The sequence below is a fragment of the Fringilla coelebs genome (genome assembly GCF_963513975.1).
Source record: "Fringilla coelebs genome assembly, chromosome: 30".
Lineage (NCBI taxonomy): Eukaryota > Metazoa > Chordata > Aves > Passeriformes > Fringillidae > Fringilla > Fringilla coelebs.
Genome location: NC_140056.1, coordinates 2,776,651 through 2,804,380, shown reverse-complemented (window position 1 = coordinate 2,804,380; position 27,730 = coordinate 2,776,651). Strand labels below are relative to the sequence as shown.

Genomic DNA, 27,730 nt, shown 5'->3' with positions numbered 1-27,730 from the left:
TGGCTCCGAAAATTACTTGGAATCTTGGAAAAACTCCATCATTCTCAGGGCAAACTGTCCTCATGCTCCAGAGGGGGGACAGGATCAGCCAGAATTCCAGGGGTGGCACCCCTGTATCCAGGAGGATGAGAGATGACCAAGGGTTTGTCCGCCCCAGATGTTTTCTCTGTATTTCTTGTATTTCTATGTGTTTCTTAAGTACCTCTGGAATTTAAGAGATTAGACTGGTCACACTGGGAGGCTGAAGCACCTTCCCAAAGCAGCCCCAAGCTGCCAGCCCAGAGCCCCCTTTGGGGCAGGAGAAGGAGCAGGAGAGCAGAGGGGCTGGGGAAGGAGCGACGCCTCCGCCCCGTGAGTCACTGGCGGCACTGGAGGGATGGGAGCTGAGCAAACAAAGAACATTTTACAAGGGTTTTACAGCTGCTGTAACCCCTGAGTTATCCCTGCCTCCGAGGGGCCAGCCCAGCTCAGGGGGTTCTCCCAGCTAGGGAGAACTGAGCTCCCAAATCTGGGATTTTGGCCTTCCCGCCTGTAACCCCAGTCAGGGATTTTATCTCAGCATTTTTATCTCAGCAGCAGGAGCTGCTCCAGCAGACTGAGCCCAGAGATGACAGTCGGAAGCTTCCAGAAGGAAGGTGCCATTCCCTCCTTTGCTCTGGTCTTCTCTGGGGTGGAGACCTGGAAGCAGGAAGGACAGTGGGAGCAAAGGGCAGGATTGCAGCCTTGGAGCTGCTGCAGCCCAGCCCTGGTGCTGATGGAGCAGAGGGTGGGGCCCGTCTGTCTGTCTGTCTGTCTCAGGCCCCTCCTAATCAATGCACTCAGCGCTGACAACAATAATTACAATTATAATTGTAATGATAATTGTCTAGGACCCGCCCACACTGCCGAGGACATCAATGCCACCCTGGGAGGGGAGGGATGAGCAGGGCCAGCATTCCACGGAGCAGGGGCCACACCTGGAACCCTCCTCCAGCCCCTGCTCCTCACACCCACAGCCACCTGCACCCCAAACCCAGCTCCAGCCTCCAGCTCCACCTGCAGCACTTCCCATCTCCCAGGGGAGGAGAGGCTCAGCAGGAAAAGGAGACAGGGAAAAACAGTGCCAGGAACAAGAACAGCTCTCCACTATGCCCCTGGTCCCTGGCAGTGCCCAGGCCAGGCTGGACCGTGGGAGGTGTCCCTGCCATGGCAGGGGTGGCACTGGGTGGGCTTCAGTGTTCCTCCCACCTGAACCACTCCATAATTCCATGCTGAGAATGTTTCCTGCTTGCACTCCGTGGGCTCCAGAGGTCCTCAGTGCGGGGAAGAGCTTCTGCCACCCAAAAACGGAGGTGAAACAGCCCCTCCAAGGCAGGATGAGCTCCCTGAGTGCTCTGGGTGTGACTCAGCACCTCAGAATCTGAGCCCAGGAGTTAAAACTCGGGGTGACTCAGCCCTGGTCTCTGACTTTACAGGGATTACAGGATGGCCCTGGCACACGTCACACACGTGGGGACAGCCACAGGCCTGGGGCCACGTCAGCTCAGGCTGCCAGGGCCAGGAGCAGTGGAGCAGCAGGAGGCTCCTGCCTCTGCCCCTGGGTGCTGGCTGGGGCCTGAGCCTCATCCCGGGCTGCAGACCCACCCAGGCACAGACTCAGTGCCAACTCCCCTCCCAGATGCACCGGGAGGGGTGGCAGCTCCAGGAATCCCCCAGCCCCAAGAGTGCTCCTCTGCAGGAATTCCAGAGCTGGGGCTCAGCCCCTGTCCTGGTTTAGGGCAAATCTGGGAGAAAACCTCCAAAGGGGCCCCTCCAGAAAGCAAACCCACACGGCCCCTCTCCCTACCCGGTTTGGGAAGGATTCCTCGGAGAGAAGTGGAAAGAACCTGTTTATTGAACAGGCACAGCACCCCCAGCACACAAAATGAACAATACTGGATGACAGCACTCTGAAAAAGATGACAAATTCAGAAAGTCTCTCCTGGGGTGGTCACTCTGTTATCAGTCCCTGGGGCAGCTGCTGCAGCCACAAGGTGCAAACTCTCGGTGTTTCCCAGGTCCCAGCCCAGAGCAGGCTCGAGTGCTTCCAAGAAAGGGAAAGGAAAAGCTGACCAGGGAAAAATTCAGACTGCTTAGCTAAACTAACTAATGAGCAGAAGCAAGAGCAAAGCAGGAGCAAGAGCAAAGCCAAAAGCAAAAGCAGCACTGTGCACTGCCCTGTCTGTGTGTCCCACCGGCCGTGGGGGAGCAGCTGATAGCAAAACAAAAACAAAACATTCGCTCTTCAGAGCCAGTCTTGAAGGCACAGAACAAACTATCCAGCATAAACAGAACACAGGAATGGGGATACAAGCATCCTAACGTCACCCTAGGACAGCCCCTCTCCCCCCTGCACCGCAGCATTGGAGATTTGGGAAAATGTCTCCATGGAAAAGCTCTCCAGCCCTGGCACAGCTGCCCCGGGCAGTGTTCAAAGAGAGAGTGGATGTGGCACTTGGGGACACAGTTTGTGGGCACTGGATCCAAGGCTGATCTTGGAGGTCTTTCCAACCACAACAATTCTATGATTCCATGATTTAATGTAGCAGACACTGAGATGGCCAAGGCCCCATGGAGGATGTAAGCCAAGAGATAGAGAAATGCTGAGTCAGAACAGCTAAGCCTGGAGTCTTCACTTAGGTCCTCTGGCCCAGCTTGTCTCTCTGTGACCCTATAGGCTAGTTTCCCTTACAATTGGTCAGTTTTCAATCCCTCCTAACCCTATATAAGCAGCCACCCTGGCCCATTCTGGGAGAGGAGCTGCTGTCGGAACCCTTCGCGAATCCCTGCAAATAAAATAAATAAATCGTGGAATTTCCAAGGCCGCCTTCTCCTCTCTCTCTGTCTGCTCTGTGGATGCCACTGAGGCCAGCATCTTAGTGAGCAAATAGCTGAAATTATAAAAGAGCTGAAATTATAAAAGAGCTGAAAATCACTAAGAGCTGATAATCACTGAGCTCGCTAAGGTGTCAGGCTATAGGGCATTTTGGGTTTGGACACTCGGCCTGCTGAAGGCTGAGCTGCCCAGCCCGAGGCTGCTCACCTGAGGAGCCCTGGACTCATCTCACTATCCAGCTAGAAGAGGCCCAGTGGTGGTACACAATTCAGGAAGCAGGACAAGGCACCACAGGGATGCTGTGGTGAGGTTTGGCCATCCCAAACACCTGCTGTACACAACCAAAAGGGGAAAAGTGGGAGATGGATACAATTCCCATAAGTGGCCAGGAAAAAATGGGAAAAAATAGACCTTTTTCCTGGTGATTTGGGCCCTGGAAACTGCAGGCACGAGGCCCTGGTTCTGCAGCTGAGGTGCTGCCACCCTGAGCCCACCAGAAATTGTCCCTCAGTTTGTCCCCACACAGCTCCTGCCTCCAGCAGTGGCACCATCCCCTCTCCCATTCCCACCATCTCCTGCTCCCAGCTTGTGGGTGAGCCCAAATCCTCACAGGGAAAATAACCCATGCCCAGGGATACCCCACCCCTAAAGTTCATGCAGCTACACAGATTTTGGGAGAGGAGCCGCTGCAGGCTGGGATTTCTCTGACCACAAATTCCCAAACTGGGGCAAAAGGATGTTCCTGCAAAAAACTGTCACTGGGATGTCACAGGCCCTTTTTTATCCCAAAAAAACCCTGATCACAGGGTATTTAATGCACAGAACCTGTTGCAAAACAGGGAGCTGGCTCCTAAACCTCCCACAGCTCCAGAGGAGCCAGAAGCCACAGCAGCAGCTCCTTCTTTGTGCTCCAGCACCTGGGAGTGACAGCCAGAGCAAACAAAAGCCTCATTAAAGTGACACAAGAGCCGTCGGGATCGGGGCTGGATCTGGGCGCTGTTGAAGGGAATGAAGTCATTGACTCCGCCGGGGATTGGGAAACACCGAGCTGTAAATCCTCCCGTGCCTCTCATTCCTGCGTTTTTATTAGCGGGACCTTGGGAAAGGAGAAGCCATTTGCCAAAGTAACAGGACTGGTTGTTGCAGAGGGAACTGGGAAGCTCCAGGCTGCCAGAACAGCCCAGGGTGAGGAGGATGGACCCCAGAAAGAGCTGGAGATTCATGGAATGGTTTGGGTTGGAAGGGACATTAAAGCTCATCCAGTGCCACCCCCTGCCGTGGCAAGGGGACCCCTCCCACTGTCCCAGGCTGCTCCAAGCCCTGGCCAGCCTGGCTCTGGACACTTCCAGTGACCCAGGGGAGACCATTGCTAGTCTTTGGGGTCATTTCAGGTGAGAAAAGAGGGTTTGGAGATGAAGCAGAGCCCCCTCAGCACCCCCTTCAGCAGGGGAGGGCGTCCTGCCCCTCTGCCCCGCTCAGGTGAGACCCCACCTGCAGAGCTGCTCTAGGGCAGGGGGGCACTGGGTGGCCTTTAATGTCCCTTCTCACTCGAACCATTGCAGGACTCCAGTGTTTGACCCCATCAGGGAGACGCTGCCGGGGCACTTCCAGCCCCCAGAGCTGGATCCACTCGCCCACCCCACGGCACAGCCACGACCACCCAACCCCTTTGCAGAGCCAGGAGCATCCCAGCAGGAATGGGGGACGGTACACCTGGCTTTAGCCCTGTTTAGGGCTTTTCTTTCAACACCTGAAATTTCCTGGAAGCTCCGTGAGCCGAAGCTCAGCTGAGAGGGAACCAAAGGCTGCAGCTGCCCTGGGCAGGTCCCGGCCGGCCCAGCCCCCGGGGACATTCCTGCGCTCTGACGCCTGCTCGGGGCTGAGTTTCACCCAGAAATCAGAAAGAGCCTGCTCTGAGATTCCAGGAGAAAGCAGGGAAGGGAAGTGGACGGCTCTAGGCAGGCACAGAAAGCAGGGAAAAGAGGAGGTGGGAGTGGGACACGAGAAGGGAGAGGAGAAGGAATAAGTGAAGGTAAGAGATGGAATAATGAAGTGAGAGAAGGAGCAGGGACGGAAAGGTGCCCGGGAAGGTGGCAGAGCTCCCCCAGCCACCCCCCAAAGCAGGGTACACAAATCCCCCCAGCCTGGCATCGAATTCTCCCCTTCCCAGCCCCCACAGCCCGATCCCAGCACGGGGCAGGGCAGAAGGGGAGGAAGGGCTGCAGGGTCCCCTCCGTGCCCACCTCCTGTCCCTGCAGTGTCCCCCACCTCCTGTCCCTGCAGTGTCCCCCACCCCTGTCCCTGCAGTGTCCCCTCCGTGCCCACCTCCTGTCCCTGCAGTGTCCCCCACCCCTGTCCCTGCAGTGTCCCCCACCCCTGTCCCTGCAGTGTCCCCTCCGTGCCCACCTCCTGTCCCTGCAGTGTCCCCTCCGTGCCCACCTCCTGTCCCTGCAGTGTTCCCCCTCCGTGCCCACCTGGGGCTGGGCACTGCCCTTCGAGGGCCATGGAGCTCCCTCAGCCCCTCTGTCCCACCCTGGCATGGCCTGGACTTGTCCCCAGCCCAGCCCCTGCCCTTCCCCAGAGGGACCTGCGCAGAGGGAACAGAGCAGAGCTGAAGGAAGGGACTCCCAAAGCCCCCAGCCCAAACTGGGCAGTGCCCAGTCCCAAACTGGAACCTCCAAGCCCAGCCCCCAGCAGAGCAGGAAACACCTGCCCTGCCCAGCCAAACTGAATAAAACAAACCAAACCACACATTTCACAAAATAAATCCTCTCCTTCTTTTGTTTCTTTAAACCTGAGCTGACCTTGGGGAGGCTCCAGCAGCACAACCAGGAGCTGCTCTGCCCTGACTCAGTGTGGCCACAACACTGACCATTCCCTGTCCCACCATGGCCACAGCGCTGACCATTCCCTGTCCCACAGCACTGACCATTCCCTGTCACACAGCACTGACCATTCCCTGTCCCAATGTGGCCACAGCACTGACCACTCCCTGTCCCACAGCACTGACCATTCCCTGTCCCACAGCCCTGACCACTCCCTGTCCCACAGCACTGACCACTCCCTGTCCCACCATTAGGCACAGCACTGACCATTCCCTGTCACACCATGGCCACAGCACTGACCACTCCCTGTCCCACAGCACTGACCATTCCCTGTCCCACAGCACTGACCACTCCCTGTCCCACAGCACTGACCATGCCCTGTCCCACAGCACTGACCATTCCCTGTCCCACAGCACTGACCATTCCCAGCCGTGTGTGACCAGCCTGGCACAGCTCCCACTCCAGGGGAGATTCCCCTTCCAGGGGCAGCTGCCCTACCTGGCTCCTGCTCAGCCCCTCATTCCCTCCAGAGCTCCTCCAGTCCTGCTCTCCCTCCTCACTCAGACCCCTGGGGGCTGATTTCCAATTTATTCCTCATCAATAAACACCAATTACTTGGGGAGCCTTGATTAAGAAATGATTCCACTCTGCCTGAACACACTGAGCCAATAACCCTGGGAGCTCCAGGTGCTGGCAAAAACCTCCAGCATGTCCAGGGAGCAGTTACAGATTTCCCAGGGGGTTGAAGCACCTTCAAGGCTCCCTGTGATGGTTTAAATCTCCCTGTTCCCAGCCCCTCAGCCCCCCAAAAAACCACACACACATCTGGACACATCTGGAGTGGGAGATCCTGGGCTCACTCTGCATGCAATCACAGCAGGATTCAGGATTCACCACAGCAGGCTGTGAGCACACGGGAGCTGTGCACTCCCAATGGCACAGGGGGCACAGAGCAGCTCAGCTGGATGGGACAGGACCCTCCCTCCCCTTCTCCACCCTCTCCCCACCTTCCTTTGTCCCTGTCCCTTTCCAGCAGGATTCCTGTGCAGCCAGGAAGGCTCCCTGGTTTGGGGAGCAGCCCATCCCAGACGGAACCAAATACCTGGCCAAGGAGGAGCACCGAGAACATCAGGAAGGGCAGGACCTGCCTGAGTCAGCCCAGCCTCTCCCGGGGCAGGGGCAGGAATGAGGGGCAGGTGCTGAGCTGGGGACAGGTCCTCCCTTCTCTGGGAAAGAGGAGCCACAGGATCCTTCCCTACAAACACCAAAAATGCCCAGGAGCAGCACCACAGGCACTGAAACCAGGGTCCCCCAGAGTGTCTCCCCTCCACGGGACTCCCCTGGGCCCTCTGCTCACCAGGTGGGCCAACAGGAGCTTCAGCCTTGAAAGGAGAGGCTGAATTCTCTTCCAACACATCCCATGTCACCTGCAAGTCAAACCCATCCTGCTGGAAGGACACAGAGCTTGGAAAACCCTCATCCATCTCAGAGCAGAGCAGCTCCAGTGATCCCAGTGAAAAAATGGGTTCCATGCTGCTTGTCCAAGAATTAAAGGCAGTTTTCATCCTGAACCATCATCCTTCTGCACCTTTCTGTGGCAGAGGGATTTTGGGCCCATCTCCAGCATCTAATCCTGGAATTGTGGAATGGTTTGGGTGGGAAGGGGCCTCAAAGCTCATCCCATTCCACCCCCTTCCACTATTGATGGTGCTCCAAGCCCTATCCTTGGACACTTCCAGGGATGGGGAGGATGTGGGACACAGGACACGATGCTGTGCAGGAACTGGGAACCAAAAGGCATCAAGATCCCTCTGGATCCCATCACCTGGAGAGGCTTCCTGTGCCACAGTGCACTGGAGATGGTCTTGGAGCCAAGCTTGTTGTTCCCATGGGCTGGACCAAGGTTTGGAAACTTCATTTCATGGAAGAAAAAGGATGAGGGAAAGAATTGATCCTTGGAGGAGAAAGGAGCAGGGATTGGTGCTCAGACAGGTGGGATGACCTGGGATCATGAAAGATCCCACCAGGATCAGAGCAGACCCTGCTCCCAGGCCCTACAGCACCAAAGGACCCTCATTCCACCTGCACCTGCTTCCCTCAGAGGGATCCAGATTTCCCAGGGCTGTCCCGAGTGCCCTCAGCACCTCCAGCAGCCCCAAGGCCAAGGGTGACCCTGACCTGGTGCCTGTTGGGATCCTGTCTGTGCCTGCAGCCACAGAGCCATCAGAGAAGCCCACCAGGAAGGGGTCATGTCACCCACAGAGCGGGAGCAACGAGCTGTGGCTGCTCCCAGACAGGAATTTGGGCTTAATCATTAAAATAAACCCTCAGGATTACTGTGAGAAATCCTGCCAAAGACCCACTGAGTGAGTGACCTGGTGTTCAAATGCATGGAAAGAATGTTTTGGGAAGGTGGACATGGGAAAACCCCCTGTTCCTGGCAATATGCTGCAATTCCACCTGAAGGAAAGGTCAACCCCACAGGAACAGGTCCCCTTCCCTGGGAAGTCCTTCCCAAACTACAGCTGCTCCTCAGCAGATATTTCTTGTCAGAGCACAGATCCAACCTCTCCTTCCCTCACCTCCCTTGGAAGAGAAACTCCAGCGTGGAGCAGACCCAGAGCAGCAAAGCAGCAGCTTTCCCACAAAATGGAAATTGGGATGGCAGAGAAGACCATCCCCCTTCCCAGGGATGCCACAAAGCATGGCACAGACGGGAGCTCTTCTTTCCCAGGCTTCACAGGAGAAATGGAGCAAAAACAGGAAACCACCTCCAGGGTGGGTTTGTACCAAACAGGGATTTGAGGGTGGGACACCAGAGCTCATTGAAATTCCCAGAGCTTTTGTATCTCCAGCTTTTATAGGGCTTTTGGGCAATGGGAATGGGGCAGTCAAGGATGGACTTGGGCACCTGAGATCCACCTCAGGTCCGGAGGTTTTGAGGGTCTCTGGTGCTGCCAGAGCAGATGAATGAATAACCTCAGCACTCTTGGACCCCACTCCAAGGGGTCTCAAAACCAGGCCTATCCTCCCTAAACCCGACCCATCTTCCCTAAAGCTGGACCTACAATTTCTTAAAACAGATTTATCCTCCCTAAAACCAGACCTATTTTCCATAAACTAGACCTAACATCCCTGAACCCAGATCTATTATGCATAAACTAGACCTAACATCCCTAAAACCAGACCTATCCTCTCTAAAACACCCGAGCACCAGACCCCTTCATGCTGTGCCCATGTAGAGCAGGAGCAGCTCCAGTCACGCCAAGATTGGGATCCATTTCCCAACTCCTTCTTTAGCCAATTCAGACTCTTTATGGTTTGAAATCCTCCTGTATTAAAAAAAAAAAAAAAAAGAAAAGAAAAGAAAAGGAAAAAAAAAAATGAAAGAAAGTATCACTTTTCCTTCCTGAAAATTTGGGCTGGAAAGCAGCCAGGGGCTGATGCCGGCTCTGTGTGCCAAGTCTCTGTGCAGAGCTGTGCCTGGAGCAGTCCTTCCCAAGCCCGGCACCTCCAATTCCTTTCCTCACCTTTTAAGGATGAGGGAGGCAGCCGCTGGGGGCCGGAATTACCTGGGAGGGTTTGTTTTTGCTGTCAGGGCCTGAGTCCTCCTCACACAAACAAGCTTCTGAAGAAAGGAAGGAACAGACAGAGGAGGGAATAAGAAGAAAAAAAAACCAACAACATTAAAAAAAAAAAAAGAAAAAAAAAAGAGCCAACAGGTTGATCTGGATTTCCATCCATCAAGGGTTCCACCCTCCTCCGTTTAATGAACATCGCAGAACAGGTGCTTGGAATTCATTAGCAGCCCACAAGCCCGGCAGACGGAACCGCGCCGGCCCCGCCGCGCTGCCGCTCCTCTCTCGGAGGCAGCAGCAGCCGCAAACCTTCAGCCCTGCCTGCCTTTCCCTCCCCCGGAGCCAGCCCGGCCATGACCAACCCCAGCTCTGCCTTCTCCAGCGGCTCGCTGTGCTCCGCCGAGGCGGCGGCGAGGATGAGCCGCGGCCGAGCCGCCGGCAGCCCGAGCCCGGAGCGCCGCAGCCCCGAGGGCGGCACCAGCGACGGGCACGGCTCGCTGGGCAGCGACGGGCACGGCTCCCTGGGCAGCGGCTCCCTGGGCAGCCTGCGCCGCTCGCCCTTCCCCGGCGAGGGGAGGCTGCCGCCCCCCGTGCGCCTGGACATCGACACCGAGTTCCAGGCCGTGCGGCAGCAGGAGAAGGAGGACATCAAAGTGCTCAACAACCAGTTCGTGACCCTGATCGAGAAGGTAGGGACAGCTCCTGGCTGGGGTGGGGAGGGGCTCTGGGGACCCACCGGGGTCTGCAGCAACCCCGGCCAGGCTGGCACATCCGGATAATTAGTTATTAGCCCAATTAATTATTCCTTCCGAGCTCTCTGTCTAACGAGGGTTGGGGAGCATCCCTGGGGGAGCTGTGGCCGGGGCTGTGCCTGTCACACGGGGCAGCTCCTGAGGATCCCCAGAGCAGCCCCGGCAGGGGCACCGTGGGCAGGAGACACCGTGGACGGGAGGCCTTGGCTCCCAGAGTGGCCAAACAGCCACGGGCAGTGACGCCGAGTATGGCGGCAGCTCCAATTCCGGCTGCTGAAGCGAGCTGGAAACTCATCCCTGGAAACTCATCCCTGGAAACTCATCCCCACCTCCACCTGGGCAGCACGGGGGGCCAGGGGATCCCCCAGCCGCTGCCTCCGAGCTTCTGAGGAGAGGGGCCAAGAAAGTGCTGCTTTCATCTCTGCGGAGCCGGGAGAAGCAGAAGTTTCTCCAAGGAAAACAACTCCCAGAGCAGGCAGGTTCCTGCAGAGCCCTGCTCCGTAAACAGATGTAATCTCTGGGATTGCTTCATGCAGCTCTCCCTGCCAACCTCCAGCAGCCTGGGATTGATTCACTTCAACTCTGCGAGGACCTGAATTCACGCTGGGAAGGAGGAGCCGTGGGAACATCGGCGGTGGGTCTCTCCAAGGGGACAGTTGTGGCCAGACACGGCTGGCAGTGTCAGCAGGGCCCAGCCTGGCTCTGGGGATGGGCACAGCCTCCCCCTGTGAGCCTGTCCAAGATTGTGGCACTGGGAATTTGGACAGCACCTGGTGTGGGAAACACCCAGACAGTAGAGGCTGGAATTTGGACTGTCCAGGTGGAGAGGCTGGGGTTTGCTGGGCCCTCAGAGCAGGGATGGGAGGAAGGGAAAGGCACAAAACCCCACGTGCCTGAGCCAGGCCTGTTCCCTGGCACCAGGGAGGGAAGAGCCGAGAGTTCCAGGTTTCCCGACAAACCCAACCCAGCGACCTCCTGATCCATGTGGATCCTGGCACGGGGGCTCAGGGACACAAACACCCCCTGGGCCCAGGTCTCCGACTGCAGCTCCTGAGCTCCTTTGAAGGCTTCAAGAGCTGCATCAAGTGGCAGCTTTAGGTGCCTGCCCCAGGCCCTCATTCCAGAGGAAGGGAATGACACTTCCTTGTCAAAGAGAACCTGGCTTTATAATCAGGGATTCAGATGTTCTCGATCCCCAGCAGGTGATTCCAGGGATAATTGCCCACACAGCTACAGGAGTTTGGTGCTGGGGGTTTTCCAGCTGTTACACATCTGCTGGTTTTTATTTTCCAGACAGATATAAAAGAAGACAGGGAAACGCCAAGGCCTCAAGCCCCTGGTTGAGGCTCTGCCTTTATCCCAAACAGCCCAGAGGGGAGGGTCTGCAAGGACCAAACTTTGGCCACTTGTGTGTTCAGGCATGAAATTCCAGGGAATGAGGCCAAATCTGGCTGATCCCTCTGCAAAGCTCCTGCAAAGGCTCTGCAAGGGGGGATTTCCACTGAGGGGGACATTGCAGGAGTCACAGAATCATGGAATGGTTTGGGTCACGAGGGACCTTTAGGATCATCCAGTTCCAAGCAGATGTTGGAAGCCAAGATGGAACCAGTTGAGTGCAGGGATGATTTGCTAACAGGAACGTGAGGGATAAAAGGAGCAGCTGAGAATTACAAAGGAGGTCAGGAATTAATTAAAGGTCAAAGATGGACCTGGAACAACAGCCAACACAATCCATTCTCATCCCAGGAGGGAAGGGTGAAGTCTGTAAGAGTGAGACCTGGAACATCCCAACACTCCCATCCCTTCTGCCGGAAGCTCCCAAGCACTGGAATGGTTCTGCTTTGCTTGGCTGCTCCCTCTGTTCAGACAAGAAGGATTTGGAGAAAGATGGTGCCACATCTGGGTGAGCAGCTGGAATTCTGCCTCTTCTTTGGACCCCGGGCCAAGGCTGGAGGTCCGATGGCCCCTGTCCCCAGTGCTCCCAGTGCTCCCAGTGCTCCCAGTGCTCCGGGCATGGCATCGGCCCTGAGTCATCCCGGAACGCAACACGGGAAACTTGGAGGCAGCTCTGGCATCTCCAGCCAAAACGTGACTGGGGCTGCTCCCAGAGGTAGCAATTAGCCAATTAATTGGAGTTGGCCAAGAGCTTTGAAGATGAGAACTGTTAAACTTGGAGTGTTACTGGTGAGATTGGGAATATTGGGAAAGAGGAGCAGGTTCCTCAAAGGCGGGCGGTGGAAGGGCAGCGTTGTCCTCTCAGAGCCAGCACAGGGAGCTCACCTGGAGTCTGTAATTACCTGGGATGTTCTCCAGAGCTTTGTCTGAGCTGCTCTGCAATAAACCTGATTCATTCCCTGAACCTCTCCATGCTGTAATCCCTTGCAATCCAGAGGGTTCCCTCTCTTTGTGTTCTCTGGGGTAGGAAATCTGCCCTTCCTTGACCCTGGACATCCCTGCCTGACCTGGGGTGGATCTGCAGCCTTGGCTTCACCGAGCTGGATTCAACACCTGGATCTGGTGATGCTGGAGGTGTTTCCAGGAGCCCATTGTCACACCAAAAGGGACAGAACTGACCATTCCTATTGTCAGTGACTCCTTTATCCTGATATCACTGTGTTTAGCCCAATGTGAACATGTTCATTCCCATGTCACTGTGTTTATGTTGATTTCACCGTGGTCTACTGAGAAATTAATTAGTGGGTAACGTGTAAAACCCCTAGAAGTCCTCTGAAAGAGGGACATGTCCCTGCCAATGCCAAGGGATGAACCTGGGTGATCTTTAAGGTCCCTTCCAACTCAAACCATTCCAAGATTCCATAACCCTCCATCCCCAGGGCTAATTTTTAAGGGATTTCTCATTCTTCCCTGGAAATCTGCTGATTATGAAGGTCTCCAGCACTCCTGCCCTGCCATGCTTTGATTGTGACCCTCAGTGTCACTGACACCTCTGAAACCTCTCCCACAGGTCCAGAGCTTGGAGCAGCAGAACAAGATCCTGACAACCAGGTGGAACTTCCTGAAGGACCAGGACAATTCCCACTCTGACTCGGACATCAAGGCCATCTATGAGCAGTATGTGAGCAAAATGAACCAGGAGATGAAGGCGCTCAACTACGAGCAGGAGAACCTGGAGTCGGAGCTGGCAAAGGTCCTGAGCACCATGGACACCTTCCGGAGCAAGTAGGTGTCCTGTCCCTTGTCCCTTTCCCTTGTCCCTTGTCCCTGCCCCTGCCCCTGTCTGTCCAGACCCGGGGGATTCAGCTGGGAGCAGCCCCGTGGGACTGATTTAACTCAGCCAGCCTGAGATGCCCAGGAATGTATTCCTAGTTTGGTGTGCACAGAAGGATGGATTTAGGATCACAGTGTCTTTCTGGTTAATGAGAGGTGAAAGAAAAGCTGGAACAATGAAATTCCAAGGAGAGCAGGGTCTGAGAGGAGCCTCTGCCAGAGAACAACTCAGGGAATGGCATTGCTGGAGGGACAGCCATGAAAACAGGGAATGTTTATTCTCCACAAAATTAGCACAAGCCAGAACTTTGTCCCCAAAGTGATTTCTGGACCAGGCTGCTCAGTACAAAACACAATGCTCCTGGCTACATGGTGGGAGTTTTGGGGAGCTCTGGGCAGGGCCAGGAGTTGGATTTGACGATCCCTGTGGGTGTCTTCCAACTCAGGATATTCATCCTCACACAACAGGTTAGGAGGGACCTTTAGAATCACCCAGTGCCACCCTTGCCATGGGCAGGGACACCTTCCACTCAAAGCCCTGTCCAACCTTGGGCACTTCCAGGGATCCAGGGGCAGCTACAGGGAAATCCATTCCAGAGCCTCCCCACCCTCACAGGGAGGAATTCCTTCCCAATATCCCACCTATCCCTGCCCTCTGGGAAGCCATTTCCCCCTGTCCTCTGCCTCCATCCCTTGTCCCAGGTTCCTCTCCAGCTCCCCTGGTGTCCCTTGAGACACTGGAAGGGGCTCTAAGTTCTTCCTGGAGCTTTTTCCTCTCCAGGCTCACACACACCCATCACACCCCTGCATGGGCAGGGACGCCTCCCACTCTCCCAGTCTGCTCCAAGCCCCATCCAGTGGCCTTGGACACTTCCAGGGATGGGGCAGCCACAGGGAAATCCATTCCAGGCCCTCCCCACCCTCACAGGGAGGAATTCCTTAGTAAAGCAGGAATATTCTATGCCATGACTGTGGGATCTCTTCCTTTCCCCCTTCACCTGAAGCATTTCTCCCAAACTCTGCTTTGACCAAAAGGTCAAAATTGTGCCCCAGATGGTCCTGACCAAGAATAGGGAGGCAGCCAAAGGTCGGGGAGGTGCAGCTGCCTCTTATCTCTGGGGAGCTTCTCTTATCTCTGGAGAGCTCTGAGATGAGCAGATAAGAGAGAGTAGCTGGGCCATGCCCGGTCACAGGGGAGCAGACAATGCCTCCCTCATTATGGGGCTCATTTGCATCCCACAGGAGAATCCCAAATGAGCTCCTTTCCCTCCCACTGGCACCCAGCACCTTCCTGGAGCTCTGGAGGCTCCCGTGGGGATTTGGGCTGTGCAGAGACTGTCCAACCCAAAGTGCTGCCAAGGGACTGGGGGAGCAGAAATCCCTGCTGGGATCCAAACCCCCTCCTGAGGTGAGGCCCAAGCAGTCTTTGCCCTCTCCAGGGAGTTCAGTCCAAGGATTCTCCAGCTCCTTAAGCCCTGCTCCAGGTGGCTGCAAATTAGGGAAGGGCTGACAGCTCCTTCTAACAGAGACCCAGCAGTGAAATGCCTTAATCAGCTCAGAGCAGGTCGGAATCATGGAATCACTCAGCTTGGAAAAGCCCTTGGAAATCATCAGGTCCATCCATCAACGCCCTGCCATTGTGGTCACTACTGACCCCATGTCCCCAGGTGTCACATCCACACAGTTTTGGACACTTCCAGGGGTGGGGACTCCCTGGGCACCCTGTGCAAGGGCTGGACAACCCTTTCCATAGAAATTTTTCCAAATATCCAACTTAAACCTCCTCTGATGGAACTTGAGGCTGTTTTTCCCTTGCTCCCTGGGAGTGGATCCTGAATCCCACCTGGCTGTCCCCTCCTGTCCGGGAGTTGTGCAGAGCCAGAAGGTCCCCCCCGAGCCTCCTCTTCTCCAGGCTGAGCCCTCCCAGGTCCCTCAGGAGTTCTCCAGACCTTTCCCTGGTGCTCCAGCCCTTCTGAGCTCCATTCCCATCCCTGGACTCCCTGCAGCCCCTCGGGGTCTTTCTTGTGAGGAACCCAAAGCCCAGGATTCCAGGGGCTCAGCAGTGCCAAGGACAGGGACTGTTGGGAGGAATTTGACAGGAATAAGAACCAGGAGTTTGATTCTTCACCTTACACTGAAATCATCCTCCTGGGAATCCTTCAAATGACACCCTGAATTACTTAAAAAGTCCTAAATTCCTATGGGAGGTGCCTGCCTGCTGTTTATTTGGATATTGCAAAGGTTAGGAGCTGCCATCCCTGCAGGGAGCACCTGGCCCTCCCTGCACTCCCTTGAGGAAACAGAATCCCAGCCTGGTTTGGGTGGGAAGGGACCCTGGCATGGACAGGGACACCTTCCCCTCTGCCAGGGTGTCCCCAGCCCTTGGACACTTCAGGGATGGGGCAGCCCCAGTCTGTGCTCAGATCTGCACCCAGGAATGGCTGCAGGAATTCCCAGCTCCCGGCACTCCAGGGTTTCCCAACCTGATTCCTTAGGGAGGAAGGTGCTGCCCAAGGCTGCTCTCCATGGGATTTCTTGTGACTTTCCCAGTGACAATGGGACAGGACACAACTGGGGTGCTTCATCCCTCAAAACTGATTCACAGGGAGAGAATTCCCAGGCCCCATCCAGCCCTGGCCCAGCCCAGGGGCATTTCTGGAGCAAATCTCTGCACAAACCAGGCAAATCCAGGAGGTTTCTTTTCCCCAGGGAATTCTGGGGGAGGAAAAACAAAGAACCAGTTGGATTTCCCACTGGAGTGGTGCCCTCAGCCAGGCTGTGGCATTCTGGATGGAACACCCCAAATCCTGCAGGATGGGAAATGTGCCTGGGGGAGTCCCCCCATGAGGCCCTGAATTCATCCTGAGTCAGGGGCTGCTTCCCAAACCCACCTGGATGGGACTCCCTGGAACACTCCCACCTTCTCCTCAAAGGATTCTGCTATGGACCAGCAATTCCAGAGGGATGGATGGATGGATGGATGGATGGATGGATGGATGGATGGATGGATGATTGATGGATGGATGATTGATGGATGGATGGATGATGGATGGATGGAGGGAGGGAGGGATGGATGGATGGATGATGGATGGATGATGGAGGGATGGATGGAGGGATGGATGGATGGATGGATGGATGGATGGATGGATGGATGGATGATGGATGATGGATGGATGGATGGATGGGTGGAGGGATGGATGGATGGATGGGTGGAGGGATGGATGGATGGATGGGTGGAGGGATGGATGGATGGATGGAGAGGGGACAGGCACATCCAGGAGGGAACACTGGCACATTCAGAAGGGAACAGCCTGCCTGAGAGCTGCTTCCCTGGATTTTGCTCCCTGGAAGGAGCCTGGGGCGAGCAGACGCCGTCTCAAGTGTGCCAAGTGCAGGAAGGGCTGGGTTTGCCCTGCTGCAGTGCCCCGGGATTATCTCCCAGAGATAAAGGCTGGGATGTGCCTGTGGAATGCTCCAGCCCCAGCCCGGGGTGAGTCACGGGCCTGGGAGCGTGGCAGGAGCGCGTTGGGCCGGCTGGGCCAGCTCTGCTCCGCCGGGAGCACAGCTCTGCCAGAGCCGGGGTGGGGACAGACTGGGAGAGACTGGGAGAGACTGGGAGAGACTGGGACACACTGGGACACACTGGGACACACTGGGACACACTGGGACACACTGGGAGAGACTGGGACACACTGGGAGAGACTGGGACAGACTGGGACAGACTGGGACACACTGGGACAGACTGGGAGAGACTGAGAGAGACTGGGACACACTGGGAGAGACTGGGACACACTGGGAGAGATTGGGACACACTGGGAGAGACTGGGACACACTGGGAGAGATTGGGATACACTGGGACAGACTGGGACAGACTGGGACAGACTGGGCACTCTGGAACAGCCTTGGACACACTGGGGCACGCTGGGACTGGGCTGAGTGCAAGGAGGAGGAAGGGGGGCTGCAGACAGGCACTGAGCTGAGCTTGGCACTGAGCTTGGCCCAGCACAGGGGGCTGCAGACAGGCACTGAGCTGAGCTTGGCACTGAGCTTGGCCCAGCACAGGGGGCTGCAGACAGGCACTGAGCTGAGCTTGGCACTGAGCTTGGCCCAGCACAGGGGGCTGCAGACAGGCACTGAGCTGAGCTTGGCCCAGCACAGGGGGCTGCAGACAGGCACTGAGCTGAGCCTGGCACTGAGCTTGGCCCAGCACAGGGGGCTGCAGACAGGCACTGAGCTGAGCTTGGCACTCAGCTTGGCCATTCCAGCCGGGCTGACAGCCCAGGTGAGGAGCACAGACCAGACAGGTAAATCCCATCAGCCCCCGCTGCCCAGCCTTGGAAAAGCAGGGAAGGAGAGGGCGAGTTCAGCACGGAGGGGGAGCCCCAGGAGTGCCCAAAGCTGTGACTGTCACACACCCCTGCCCTCGTGGTCCCCTCGGTGAGGGAGCTGCAGCTCCAGGGAGCTGCTTTGGATAATCCCAGCTCAGCTCCTGAGCACGGCTTCCCCCCTTTCCCAACATCTGTTCCCCTTCCCCAGGCACAGCTCCCCATTTCCACACTTTACACATGGCAGGGAAGGCTCCCAGAAACCTTCTGGCTCCTGAGAACCTTCTGACTGGAGGCACCAGACCCCAGACAGCAGCACACGGACACTCCTGATGTTCCTGTCCTCAGTCCTGTCCTGTTGGGAGATCCCACTTTGCCTCATTCCCAAAGGTCTCAGCTTCCCTAGGTCCATGTGGTGATGTGTCCAAGCAGCACTCAAGGTCTGAGTGCACAGCCTGGGGATGGGGCCACTTTGGGACCTCTTCCACTGAGAGGGGCTGGAGTGTGACCAGAGCTGGGAATGGAGCTGGGGAAGGGTCTGGAGAGCTCCTGAGGGACCTGGGGGGCTCAGCCTGGAGAAAAGGAGGCTCAGGGGGGATCTTCTGTCTCTACACAACTCCCTGACAGGAGGGGACAGCCAGGGGGGGTGGGCTCTGCTCCCAGGGAACAACAGGACAAGGGAAATGGCCTCAGGAGAGGTTGAGCTGAATATTGGGAGAAATTCCTCACTGGAAAGGTGTCCAGGCACTGGCACAGCTGTGCAGGGCAGGGCTGGAGCCACCATAGCCGTGTGGCTGTGGCACCTGGGGACATGGTCAGGGGTGGCCCTGGCAGTGCTGGGGGAACAGTTGGGCTTGTTGCTCTCCAAGGGCTTTTCCAACCTTAATGATTCCCTGATTCCATGGAATGCCATGTGCCCCTTAGGCTGAGGAGGCTGAGGGATCAGGGAAGAGCAGGGGAGCCAGGAGCTCCCTGAGAGCTCAGCCTGCTCTGATCCATCCCTCCCAGTGCTCCCACACCTGTCCAGCTGCTGGGGGAGACATCGAGCCCCTCCCATTGTTCTGCTCTGACCCAAAATGGACCATGTGGCTTTCCTGGGATTTGGGATCACCACACCCCTGTCCCAGGAGCCAGCAAGGGCTGGAGCATTCCCCAATTCCTGCTCATATCCATTTGCCCCCGGACTGAGGCTTTGCTCCCTGGCCTGCCCTGTCCCACCTGGATTCAAACACCTGTGGGCTGGTTCTTCACAGGGACACTCAGGAGCCCACCCCATCCTGCTTTGGTTTCCTTCCACAAATGGCAGTTTTCCATCAGTTCCTTTGCCTGTGTGCCTTCACAAATCACCTGGGCTGAGTTATGACACCATTCCAGAATTCTCAGAATTTCCACAAGCCAAAGTTTTCTCCCTTGGGAAGATGTCAACCCTGGAAGTGAAACTCTGAGGAAACATGAGGGGAATGGAAAAGGTTTGGGGTGAAATTGAGGAGTTTGGGCAGAGCCCAATCCCCACCCCTGTCCCTCATCCCTTTGTGAAGAACCTGAGGCTGCCCAGCCCCCAGATGAAATCCCAATTAAAGCTCCCTCCTCTCTGCTCTGGGACTCCTCATCCCAAAAGTGCTCCTGGTGTTCCAGGGCAGCTGGAATGTGGCAGCTTCTTCTCATTCAATGCCTCAAGGAGGGGGGACAAGCAGCAAAAGCAAAAAGTGGGGATACTTAGGGGGTCTCAAGACAACTCTGAGTGCCTCTGAGTTTGCCTGTGGTTGACCCCACGCTTTGGGCACTCTGCAGGTACGAGGATGAAATTCGCCTCTGCAGCGGGATGGAATTCACCTTCATGGAGCTCAAAAAGGTCAGCAGGAGGGGAAGGGGAACTTTCCCACTGGATTTGCTCTACCCAGCCCTGCACAGCCAGGGAGGGGCCTGGAGGGGATCCAGGCTCAGCTGCTTTGGGATAACAAGGTCTGGAGGAGGACAGGGAGGGCACAGGAGGGTGAGACTGGAGCGGCTCCTGAAAATCCCCTGGCAGCACCTGGGGGTCAGAGCATCCCCATCGCTGCACCCTGGGATTTCCCTGGCCTGAGGGGTCCAAAACCTTCCTTGGGCTGCCCCCTCCTCCTCCCTGTGTTCCCTCCGGGTGCCATTAGGGTTGGGAAAGGCTGGAATTGATAAAGGATTTCCTTTGTTCCCTGCAGAGGGGCCACGCCCTGGGCAAACCCTGGGCAAAGCTCCCACTCCAGCAGGAGCCAGTGGGAATCAGCTGGAACTGGGATTTTACATCAAAACCCCAGTCTGGGGGCAGGGTAAAGGTGTTGGAGAGAGGCAATGTTCCCCACAAATACCCATCCTGGCTCATTCCATGTTTCCCTGGCACACTCCCCAGGAAGGGAATTCCCAGACACTTCCAGGGATGGCTCCCAAGTTTTCAATAAGTGGAGCCTTTTGTGGGGAGCAAAAGTTGGGAAGGGATGGCCCAGCCCTGCCTGGCCCTTCCACCAACAAGTCTCACAAAACAAAGGGAAAAGGTTCTCAAAGGAGCCTCCCCAGCTGGAGAGCAGCTCCAAACATCCCTGTTAATAAATCTGGGAATGGGTTGGGTGGGAAGGAGCTCATCTCACGGGAGAGACCTTCCCTGTCCAGGGTGCTCCAAGCCCTGTCCAACGTGTCTGGAACTCCCTGGGATGGGGAGCAGTGGGAGTGACTGGCTGTAAATCCAGGTGTGGACTGATGAATCCCTTTCCATCCCTGATGAATCCCTTTCCATCCCTGATGAATCCCTTTCCATCCCTGCAGGATTTGGATGTGAGCACCTTGCACCGCACGGAGCTGGAGGTGAAGCTCAAAGGGCTCCAGGAGCTGCTGGAGCTGAAGAAAACCATCTATGAGCAGGTGGGGACACACCTGGAGAGGGCTGGGACGCTGGGGGAAATTCTGCATTTTGGGGACAGATCCTGCATTTCCACCCACGTGGGATCCTGGCCAGGGTGTCACAGCCATTCCTGTGCTCAGGCAGGACCTGAGGAGTTGAGCCCTCCCCTAAAAACAACATTGGAGTGGGGCCAGAACATTCCTTCTGCCCCAGAGCCTCTGGAGGGACCTGGGGCTCCCCTGGCACAGCCAGGAATTCCAACCTCATCCCAAATTGGCTGTTGGGGCTCAGCTCCTGCCCCCAGGGATGGGGTTTGCCCCAGACCTCGGCCCAGGTGAGCCAAATGTTCAGACTCCAGGAAGAACCCAAAACCCAGGACACCTGGAGAAGCTGGCTGCTCTGAAACACAGCCCAGCCTCCTCCTCTCCCGGGAAAACGAGGGGTCCCCAGCCAGGAATGACTGCTGCCAGGGGGGAAGGGCCTCCATCAGAACACTGACTCAGGCCTGGAAAATGTCACCCAGCAGGATCAGCAGTGTGGGAACACTCAGGATTTATCTAAATTCCAGCAATCCAAACAATTACAATGCCTGGTGGAGGAGTATGAACATTCCATGTGGGAAACTGAGGCACAGAGAGGCTGGAGCTGCCTCCCAGCACAACTGCCCAGGGAGCCTGATCTGCTCCAAAATGAGATTATTCCTCATGCAAGGCAATTTTAGCCCAGTTATTTTGGAGATCATGCCCTGCTCCAGGGTTTCCACCTGATTTCCCGTGGATACCACAAAAAGCTGCATTTTTTAACCCCTAATTAATGTAAAAATCTCATCCCCAACCTCTCCTGTCTCACCTTCTCTGTGGATTCAATGACATCAGGTACTGGCATATACCCAGGGGGAGAGAAAATGAAGTAAACTTTCCTTGTTGGGATGAATCAGGAGAAAATAATTTATTAATTCTCATTCATAAATGACTTGTTTGGGGGTTTTATTCACCAAATGATCCGACATTCCAAATAAACACAAATTTTCTCACCTGCTCCAAGATTAACAAAGAATCTCAGGGATTGAACAGCAGTGGGATAAAATCTCCCAATCATCCTGCTTTTTGGGGCTGTGTCTGTGTTACCCCTCAGCCACAGAGCCCTTTGAGCCCAGCCAGGGAAGGGAAAGGATCCAGGAACACAATTCCTGCTCCAAAGAGACCTGAGCACAAAGGGGAGAACAAAGGAGAGGGAGGAGGAGAAGGAATTCCTGGTGCAAAGCAGGAGCTGTGCCTGAGATAAGGGAGCAGCAAGCCTGGGTCCAAGCCTGGGTCCAAACTTGAATCCAAGCCTGGGTCCAAGCCTGGGTCCAAACGTGGGTCCAAACTTGGGTCCAAACCTGGGTCCAAACTTGGGTCCAAACCTGGGTCCAAGCCTGGGTCCAAGCCTGGGTCCAAGCCTGGGTCCAAACTTGAATCCAAGCCTGGGTCCAAACCTGGATCCAAACCTGGGTCCAAGCCTGGGTCCAAACTTGGGTCCAAGCCTGGACACAAGCCTGGGTCCAAGCCTGGGTCCAAGCCTGGGTCCAGGGGCCCTTCCAGGCTCAGGGAGGGGAATTTGCAGCTGTGATTTATCCAGAGCAGATATCCTGGTGGTGATGCCAGGGGTGCTCCTGCCTCCCTCCACCCTGGCATTCCCAGGACAGAGGAATGGAGCAGCTCTGCCAGCCTGGGTGTGTTCAGCAGAGGCTCCTGGTTCCCTGAGGAGCCCTAAATCAGTCTCTGGCATCACAAAGAGCAGCCCCAGCCCTGCTGGATCCCACAGCAGAGCTCGGAAAGGGCATTTCCCAGCCTCCCCAGGCTGTGGAGTGATCCACACTGCCTTTGTTTTCCCAAAACTCTCCCATTCAGCGGGGATATCAGTGGATATTGGTCCGTGATCATCAGCTCCAGCTCTGCTCCTGGGGAATGACCAACTGGACAAGAGGAAATGCCAGGAGAGGTTTAGGTTGGATACTGGGGAAAATTCCTTCCTGGAAAGGGTTCCCCAGCCCTGGCATAGTGGATGTGGCACTTGGGGACACAGTCAGGGGTGGCCTTGGCACTGCTGAGGAACAGCTGGAATCTGGTGATCGTACAGGTCTTTTCCAGCCTTAAGGATCCCAGGATTCTCCCAGCTCCTGGAGTAGTCCAAAGGCGCTGTTTTGTCAGATTTTACCAGTTTGTATCCAAAGATCCCAAACCCCAGCTTAACCTGAGTCCAGATTTAGTGGAGCAAATAATACCAGATCCCCAACTCCAGAGAGTGAAAACTTGGGAATTGTCCCCCTCTCCACATGGAAGCTGTTCTGCCAAGCACAGCCCACCTAGAGCTCTCTCTCACTACTGGGGATCTTGGATATGACCAGATCCTGGGAAGGAGCTCTTCCCATGGATTTCCCAGGGGAGCTGTGGCTGCTCTGTCCCTGGAAGTGTCCCAGGCCAGGCTGGACAGGGCTGGGAGCAGCCTGGGACCGTGGGAGGTGTCCCTGCCATGGCAGGGCTGGGAAGGGCTGGGCTTTGAGGTTCCTTCCCACCCAAAGAATTCCATGAATTTCCAGCTCCGTGTTCTCTTTCCTGTTGTCCCGTGGCTCTGCAGGAACTGGAGGAGCTGCTGACAGAAATCAAGGACATTTCCGTGGTGCTGGGAATCGACAGCTGCTCCCGGCCAGACCTGGGCAGGATCGTGGAGGACGTCAGGGCTCAGTACGAGGCTCTGGCCCTGCGCAGCTGGGAGGAGGCCGAGGCCCTCACCCGGAGGAAGGTGCCGGATCCCTGCTCCGTGCTGGGGGAGGCAGGGAAAGGACAGGAGGGATTGGCCTGGAAATAGCTGGATCAGCAAGGATGGGAGGGATGGGCTGGCCCTGGGAATGGAGGGAGGGACAAGGCACTATCCGTGATCAGCTCCGGACAGTAAATCCGGGGTTTTGTTGCTCCAATTCCCACTGGAGGAACCCAGAACATCTCCCAGTGGAGATGGAAATGTCCTTCCAGCTCTGCAAAGAGCAGGAACATCCCGGGAGCCAGGTGAGCCCGGCACAGCCACAGCCAGAGAGGATGGGCACGAGCCCCAGACCTTTCCCCAGGTAATGCAGGTGATGGCAGGGCACCCGTCCCTCTCTCCACAGCTCACCGACAGCAGCTCCCAGCCCGGCTCCTTCGGGGGGCACCTCCTGGACAGCCGGCGGGAGATCGCGGACCTGAACATCCGCATCCAGAAACTGCGCTCCTGCATCGTGTCCCAGAAGAGCCAGGTGAGTGCTGGGGGGAATGGACAGGTGTGACCTGGGATAACGGGACAGGTGTGACCTGGGATAACGGGATAGGTGTGTGCTGGGGGGAAATGGGACAGGTGTGACCTGGGATAAGGGGACAGGTGTGTGCTGGGGGGGAAATGGGACATGTGTGTGCTGGGGGGGAAATGGGACATGTGTGTGCTGGGATAACGGGACAGGTGTGTGCTGGGGGGAATGGAACAGGTGTGATCTGGGATAATGGGACAGGTGTGACCTGGGATAATGGGACAGGTGTGACCTGGGATAACGGGACAGGTGTGTGCTGGGATAACGGGACAGGTGTGTGCTGGGATAACGGGACAGGTGTGTGCTGGGGGGGAAATGGGACAGGTGTGATCTGGGAAAATGGGACAGGTGTGTGCTGGGGGGAAATGGGACAGGTGTGACCTGGGATAACGGGACAGGTGAGTGCTGGGGGGAATGGACAGGTGTGTGCTGGGAAAACGGGACAGGTGTGACCTGGGATAAGGGGACAGGTGTGACCTGGGATAAGGGGACAGGTGAGTGCTGGGGGGAATGGACAGGTGTGACCTGGGAAAACGGGACAGGTGTGACCTGGGATAAGGGGACAGGTGTGACCTGGGATAATGGGATAGGTGTGTGCTGGGAAAACGGGACAGGTGTGTGCTGGGGGGGAAATGGGACAGGTGTGACCTGGGATAATGGGACAGGTGTGACCTGGGATAACGGGACAGGTGTGTGCTGGGATAACGGGACAGGTGTGTGCTGGGATAACGGGACAGGTGTGTGCTGGGGGGGAAATGGGACAGGTGTGATCTGGGAAAATGGGACAGGTGTGTGCTGGGGGGAAATGGGACAGGTGTGACCTGGGGGGAATGGGACAGGTGTGTGCTGGGATAACGGGACAGGTGTGACCTGGGATAATGGAACAGGTGTGTGCTGGGATAATGGGACAGGTGTGGGGTGGCCTGGGATAACAGCACAGGTGTGTGCTGGGGAAAACAACCAGACAGGTGTGTGCTGGATAACGGGACAGGTGTGACCAGGCATAACGTGACAGGTGTGTGCTGGGGGGATAACAGGACAGGTGTGACCTGGGAAAACGGGACAGGTGTGTGCTGGGATAACAGGACAGGTGTGGGGTGGGATAAGGGGACAGGTGTGACCTGGGATAAGGGGACAGGTATGTGCTGGGAAAACAGGACAGGTGTGTGCTGGGAAAACGGGGCAGGTGTGGGGTGGGATAACAGGACAGGTGTGTGCTGGGATTACGGGACAGGTGTGTGCTGGGGGGGATAACAGGACAGGTGTGACCTGGGATAAGGGGACAGGTGTGTGCTGGGATAACAGGACAGATGTGTGCTGGGGGGTATAATGGGAGAGGTGTGTGCTGGGATAACAGGACAGGTGTATCCAGGGTGGAATAACAGGTGTGTCCTGGGATAACAGGACAGGTGTGTCCTGGGGGGGATAACAGGACAGGTGTGTGCTGGGGAAAACAACCAGACAGGTGTGTGCTGGGATAACGGGACAGGTGTGTGTTAGGGGGGATAATGGGACAGGTGTGTGCTGGGATAACAGGACAGATGTGTCCTGGGGGGGATAACAGGACAGGTGTGACCTGGGATAAGGGGACACATGTGTGCTGGGGGGGGATAATGGGACAGGTGTGTCCTGGGATAACAGGACAGATGTGTCCTGGGGGGGATAACAGGACAGGTGTGTGCTGGGATAGCGGGACAGGTGTGTGCTGGGGAAAACAACCAGACAGGTGTGTGCTGGGGTGGGAACGACAGGACAGGTGTGGAATTCCCTCTCCCAAGCCCCCTCAGCTCCCTCTCTCACACCTCAGTGCCTGTACCTGGAGGAGCACATCCGTGAGGCTGGCGAGCAGGGCGAGGGGACCCTCAGGGACGCCAAGGCCAAGGTGGCCGGGCTGGAGGAGGCCCTGCAGCGCAGCCGGGAGCACATGGCTCACCTGGTCCGGGAGTACCAGGAGCTCATGAACATCAAACTGGCCCTGGACGTGGAGATCCTCACCTACAGGAAGCTCGTGGAAGGGGAGGAGAACAGGTGAGCCAGGATTCCTCTGCCTCAGGTGGGGAAGGGATGCTCCAGGACACCTGGGGGGATGGAGACATCATGGAATCATGGAATGCTTTGGAACCCAGTCCCACCCCCTGAAGGGAGGGACTCCTCCCAAAGCCCAGCTTGCCCAAATCCCAAGTTCTGAGTCAGGTGCTGAAGGTTTGGTCAAAGAAGGAGCAAATCCTGGCGGTTCCCAGCAGTTCAATCCCATTTCTTGCTCCCAAGTTTTCCTCAGACTGCCCAGGCTGAGGTTCCAGACCTTCTCCAGGTGCTTTGCCCAGGAGCTGTTGAAGCCCATCCTGGTCCTACCACCATCCCAACTCCCCCAGGCCAAATCCCAGCCCTTCCCACCCCTCTGGGAGAGCTCAAGCCGTGTCCTCACACCATGTCCTTCCTTCCCAGCATGGAGCAGCCCATTCCCACCATCATCAGCGCCGTCCACTCCCGGCCCAGGCCTCGTAAGTGCTTTGATCCCTCCGATGCAGGGAATGGGGGAGTGGATGGAAGGGTTTTAACCTCCCCCCTTGTCCAGTTTCTGCCAGCACCCTGCGGAACTCGCGGCTCTTCGCCCGGGGCTCGGGGGACTCGGAGCCCCGCGGAGGCGGCCCCGGGAGAGCCCAGGACGTGCCGGGGACTCCGGACAGCGGGACCCAGCCCAGGCTCAGCTCCGGGGCCCCCGGGGAGTGTTCCTAGGAGAATGGGATGGACCTGGATCCAGAGCACCTGGGAAGCTCTTCCTCCTGAACTCCAGCCCACGTGCGAGCGATGAAGGATGAGGGTCCTGTCCAGGCTGTCCCTTGGCTTTCCAGCATCCCAGTTCACAGCTCCATTCCCAGTTACAGCAGGAACCACCCCAGGGCTTTAGGGACTCTCCCATTCCCTTCTCCTTCCTCTCCAGGGCTCCCTCCAGGGATTGGCAGTCACCCCTTGGAATGTGCCCAGCAGGAGGGAAGTGTCCCTACCCCGGTTTTAGCAGCTGCCATCGGTCCCTTTACTGGTATTGCCAAACCCTTTCCCTTCTCTGAGGGTGGTTCCTGACAGGGCTTCCAAGGAAAGCACCATCCAAACGCCACACTGGGGCAGAGGGAGGAAAACAACCCCGGGGATGGATTTGTCACCAGGATTGACAGATCTGGTGACACCCTGGGGCACCCTTGGCCACCTCAGGGCATTTCCCTGCCTTCAGGGGGGCCCTCATTCCTTCACCAAAGCTAAAATGCCTCAAAACTCTCGATTCTCATAATCCCTTCCTCTCTCCAGGCTCCACATAGCAGTTCCAGCTCCTAAAGCTGGGGTATTGGTTCCTATTTAACTGCACTGGGAACAGCCTGGTTGGGGTTGGGAGGGACCTCAAAGCTCATCCCATCCCACCCCTGCCATGGGCAGAGACCCTTTCCATGATCCCAGGTTGCTCCAAGCTCCAGCCTGGCCTTGGGCACTTCAGGGATCCAGGGGCAGCCACAGCTGCTCTGGGAAATCCATTCCAGGGCCTCACTACCCTCCTAGGGAAGAACTTCCTTCCTAAAATGAATCCAAATCTTCCCTCTTTCAGCCTAAAGCTGGAAAACTCCCTTGCCTTTGTATTTATTGACTTCAGCTTGTACCTGACCCGGCTGCCCCCACGGGCCAATCCCAGTCCCGATGCTCCAGAGCTCCCAGAGCCAGCCCTGGAAGGGCCAGGTGGCCACAGGTGGGGGATGCTGTGGCCTCATCCCAACCTCACCCAGAATCCTGCAGTATTTTCCTTCCTGGCCCCAGCCACTGCCTCTCAGCCCCCCCAAATTCCCAGATTCTGGCCCCATTCCCACACTCCCGTAGCATAGGAAGCACAGCTCTGGCTCGCGGGGTTTGGCTGTTACAATAAAGTTCTGTCACTCAGAATCCATCCTGTCCTTGGTTTTCTCTCAGCTGCCCACCACAGGCACCTGGAGCAG

At 56.6% G+C, this 27,730-nt stretch overlaps 1 protein-coding gene across 1 annotated transcript; it reads left to right on the top strand.

The window, feature by feature from the left end:
* The first annotated feature begins 8,828 nt into the window (after positions 1 to 8,828).
* Positions 8,829 to 27,635, top strand: KRT80 (keratin 80). The gene is made up of 9 exons (XM_084223525.1): positions 8,829 to 9,946; positions 12,975 to 13,189; positions 19,354 to 19,414; positions 20,356 to 20,451; positions 23,051 to 23,215; positions 23,580 to 23,705; positions 25,561 to 25,781; positions 26,199 to 26,254; positions 26,329 to 27,635. Exons 1-9 carry the CDS (start codon positions 9,611 to 9,613, stop codon positions 26,487 to 26,489), a joined length of 1,437 nt encoding a protein of 478 aa, XP_084079651.1. The 5' UTR covers positions 8,829 to 9,610; the 3' UTR covers positions 26,490 to 27,635.
* The last annotated feature ends 95 nt before the right edge of the window (positions 27,636 to 27,730 follow it).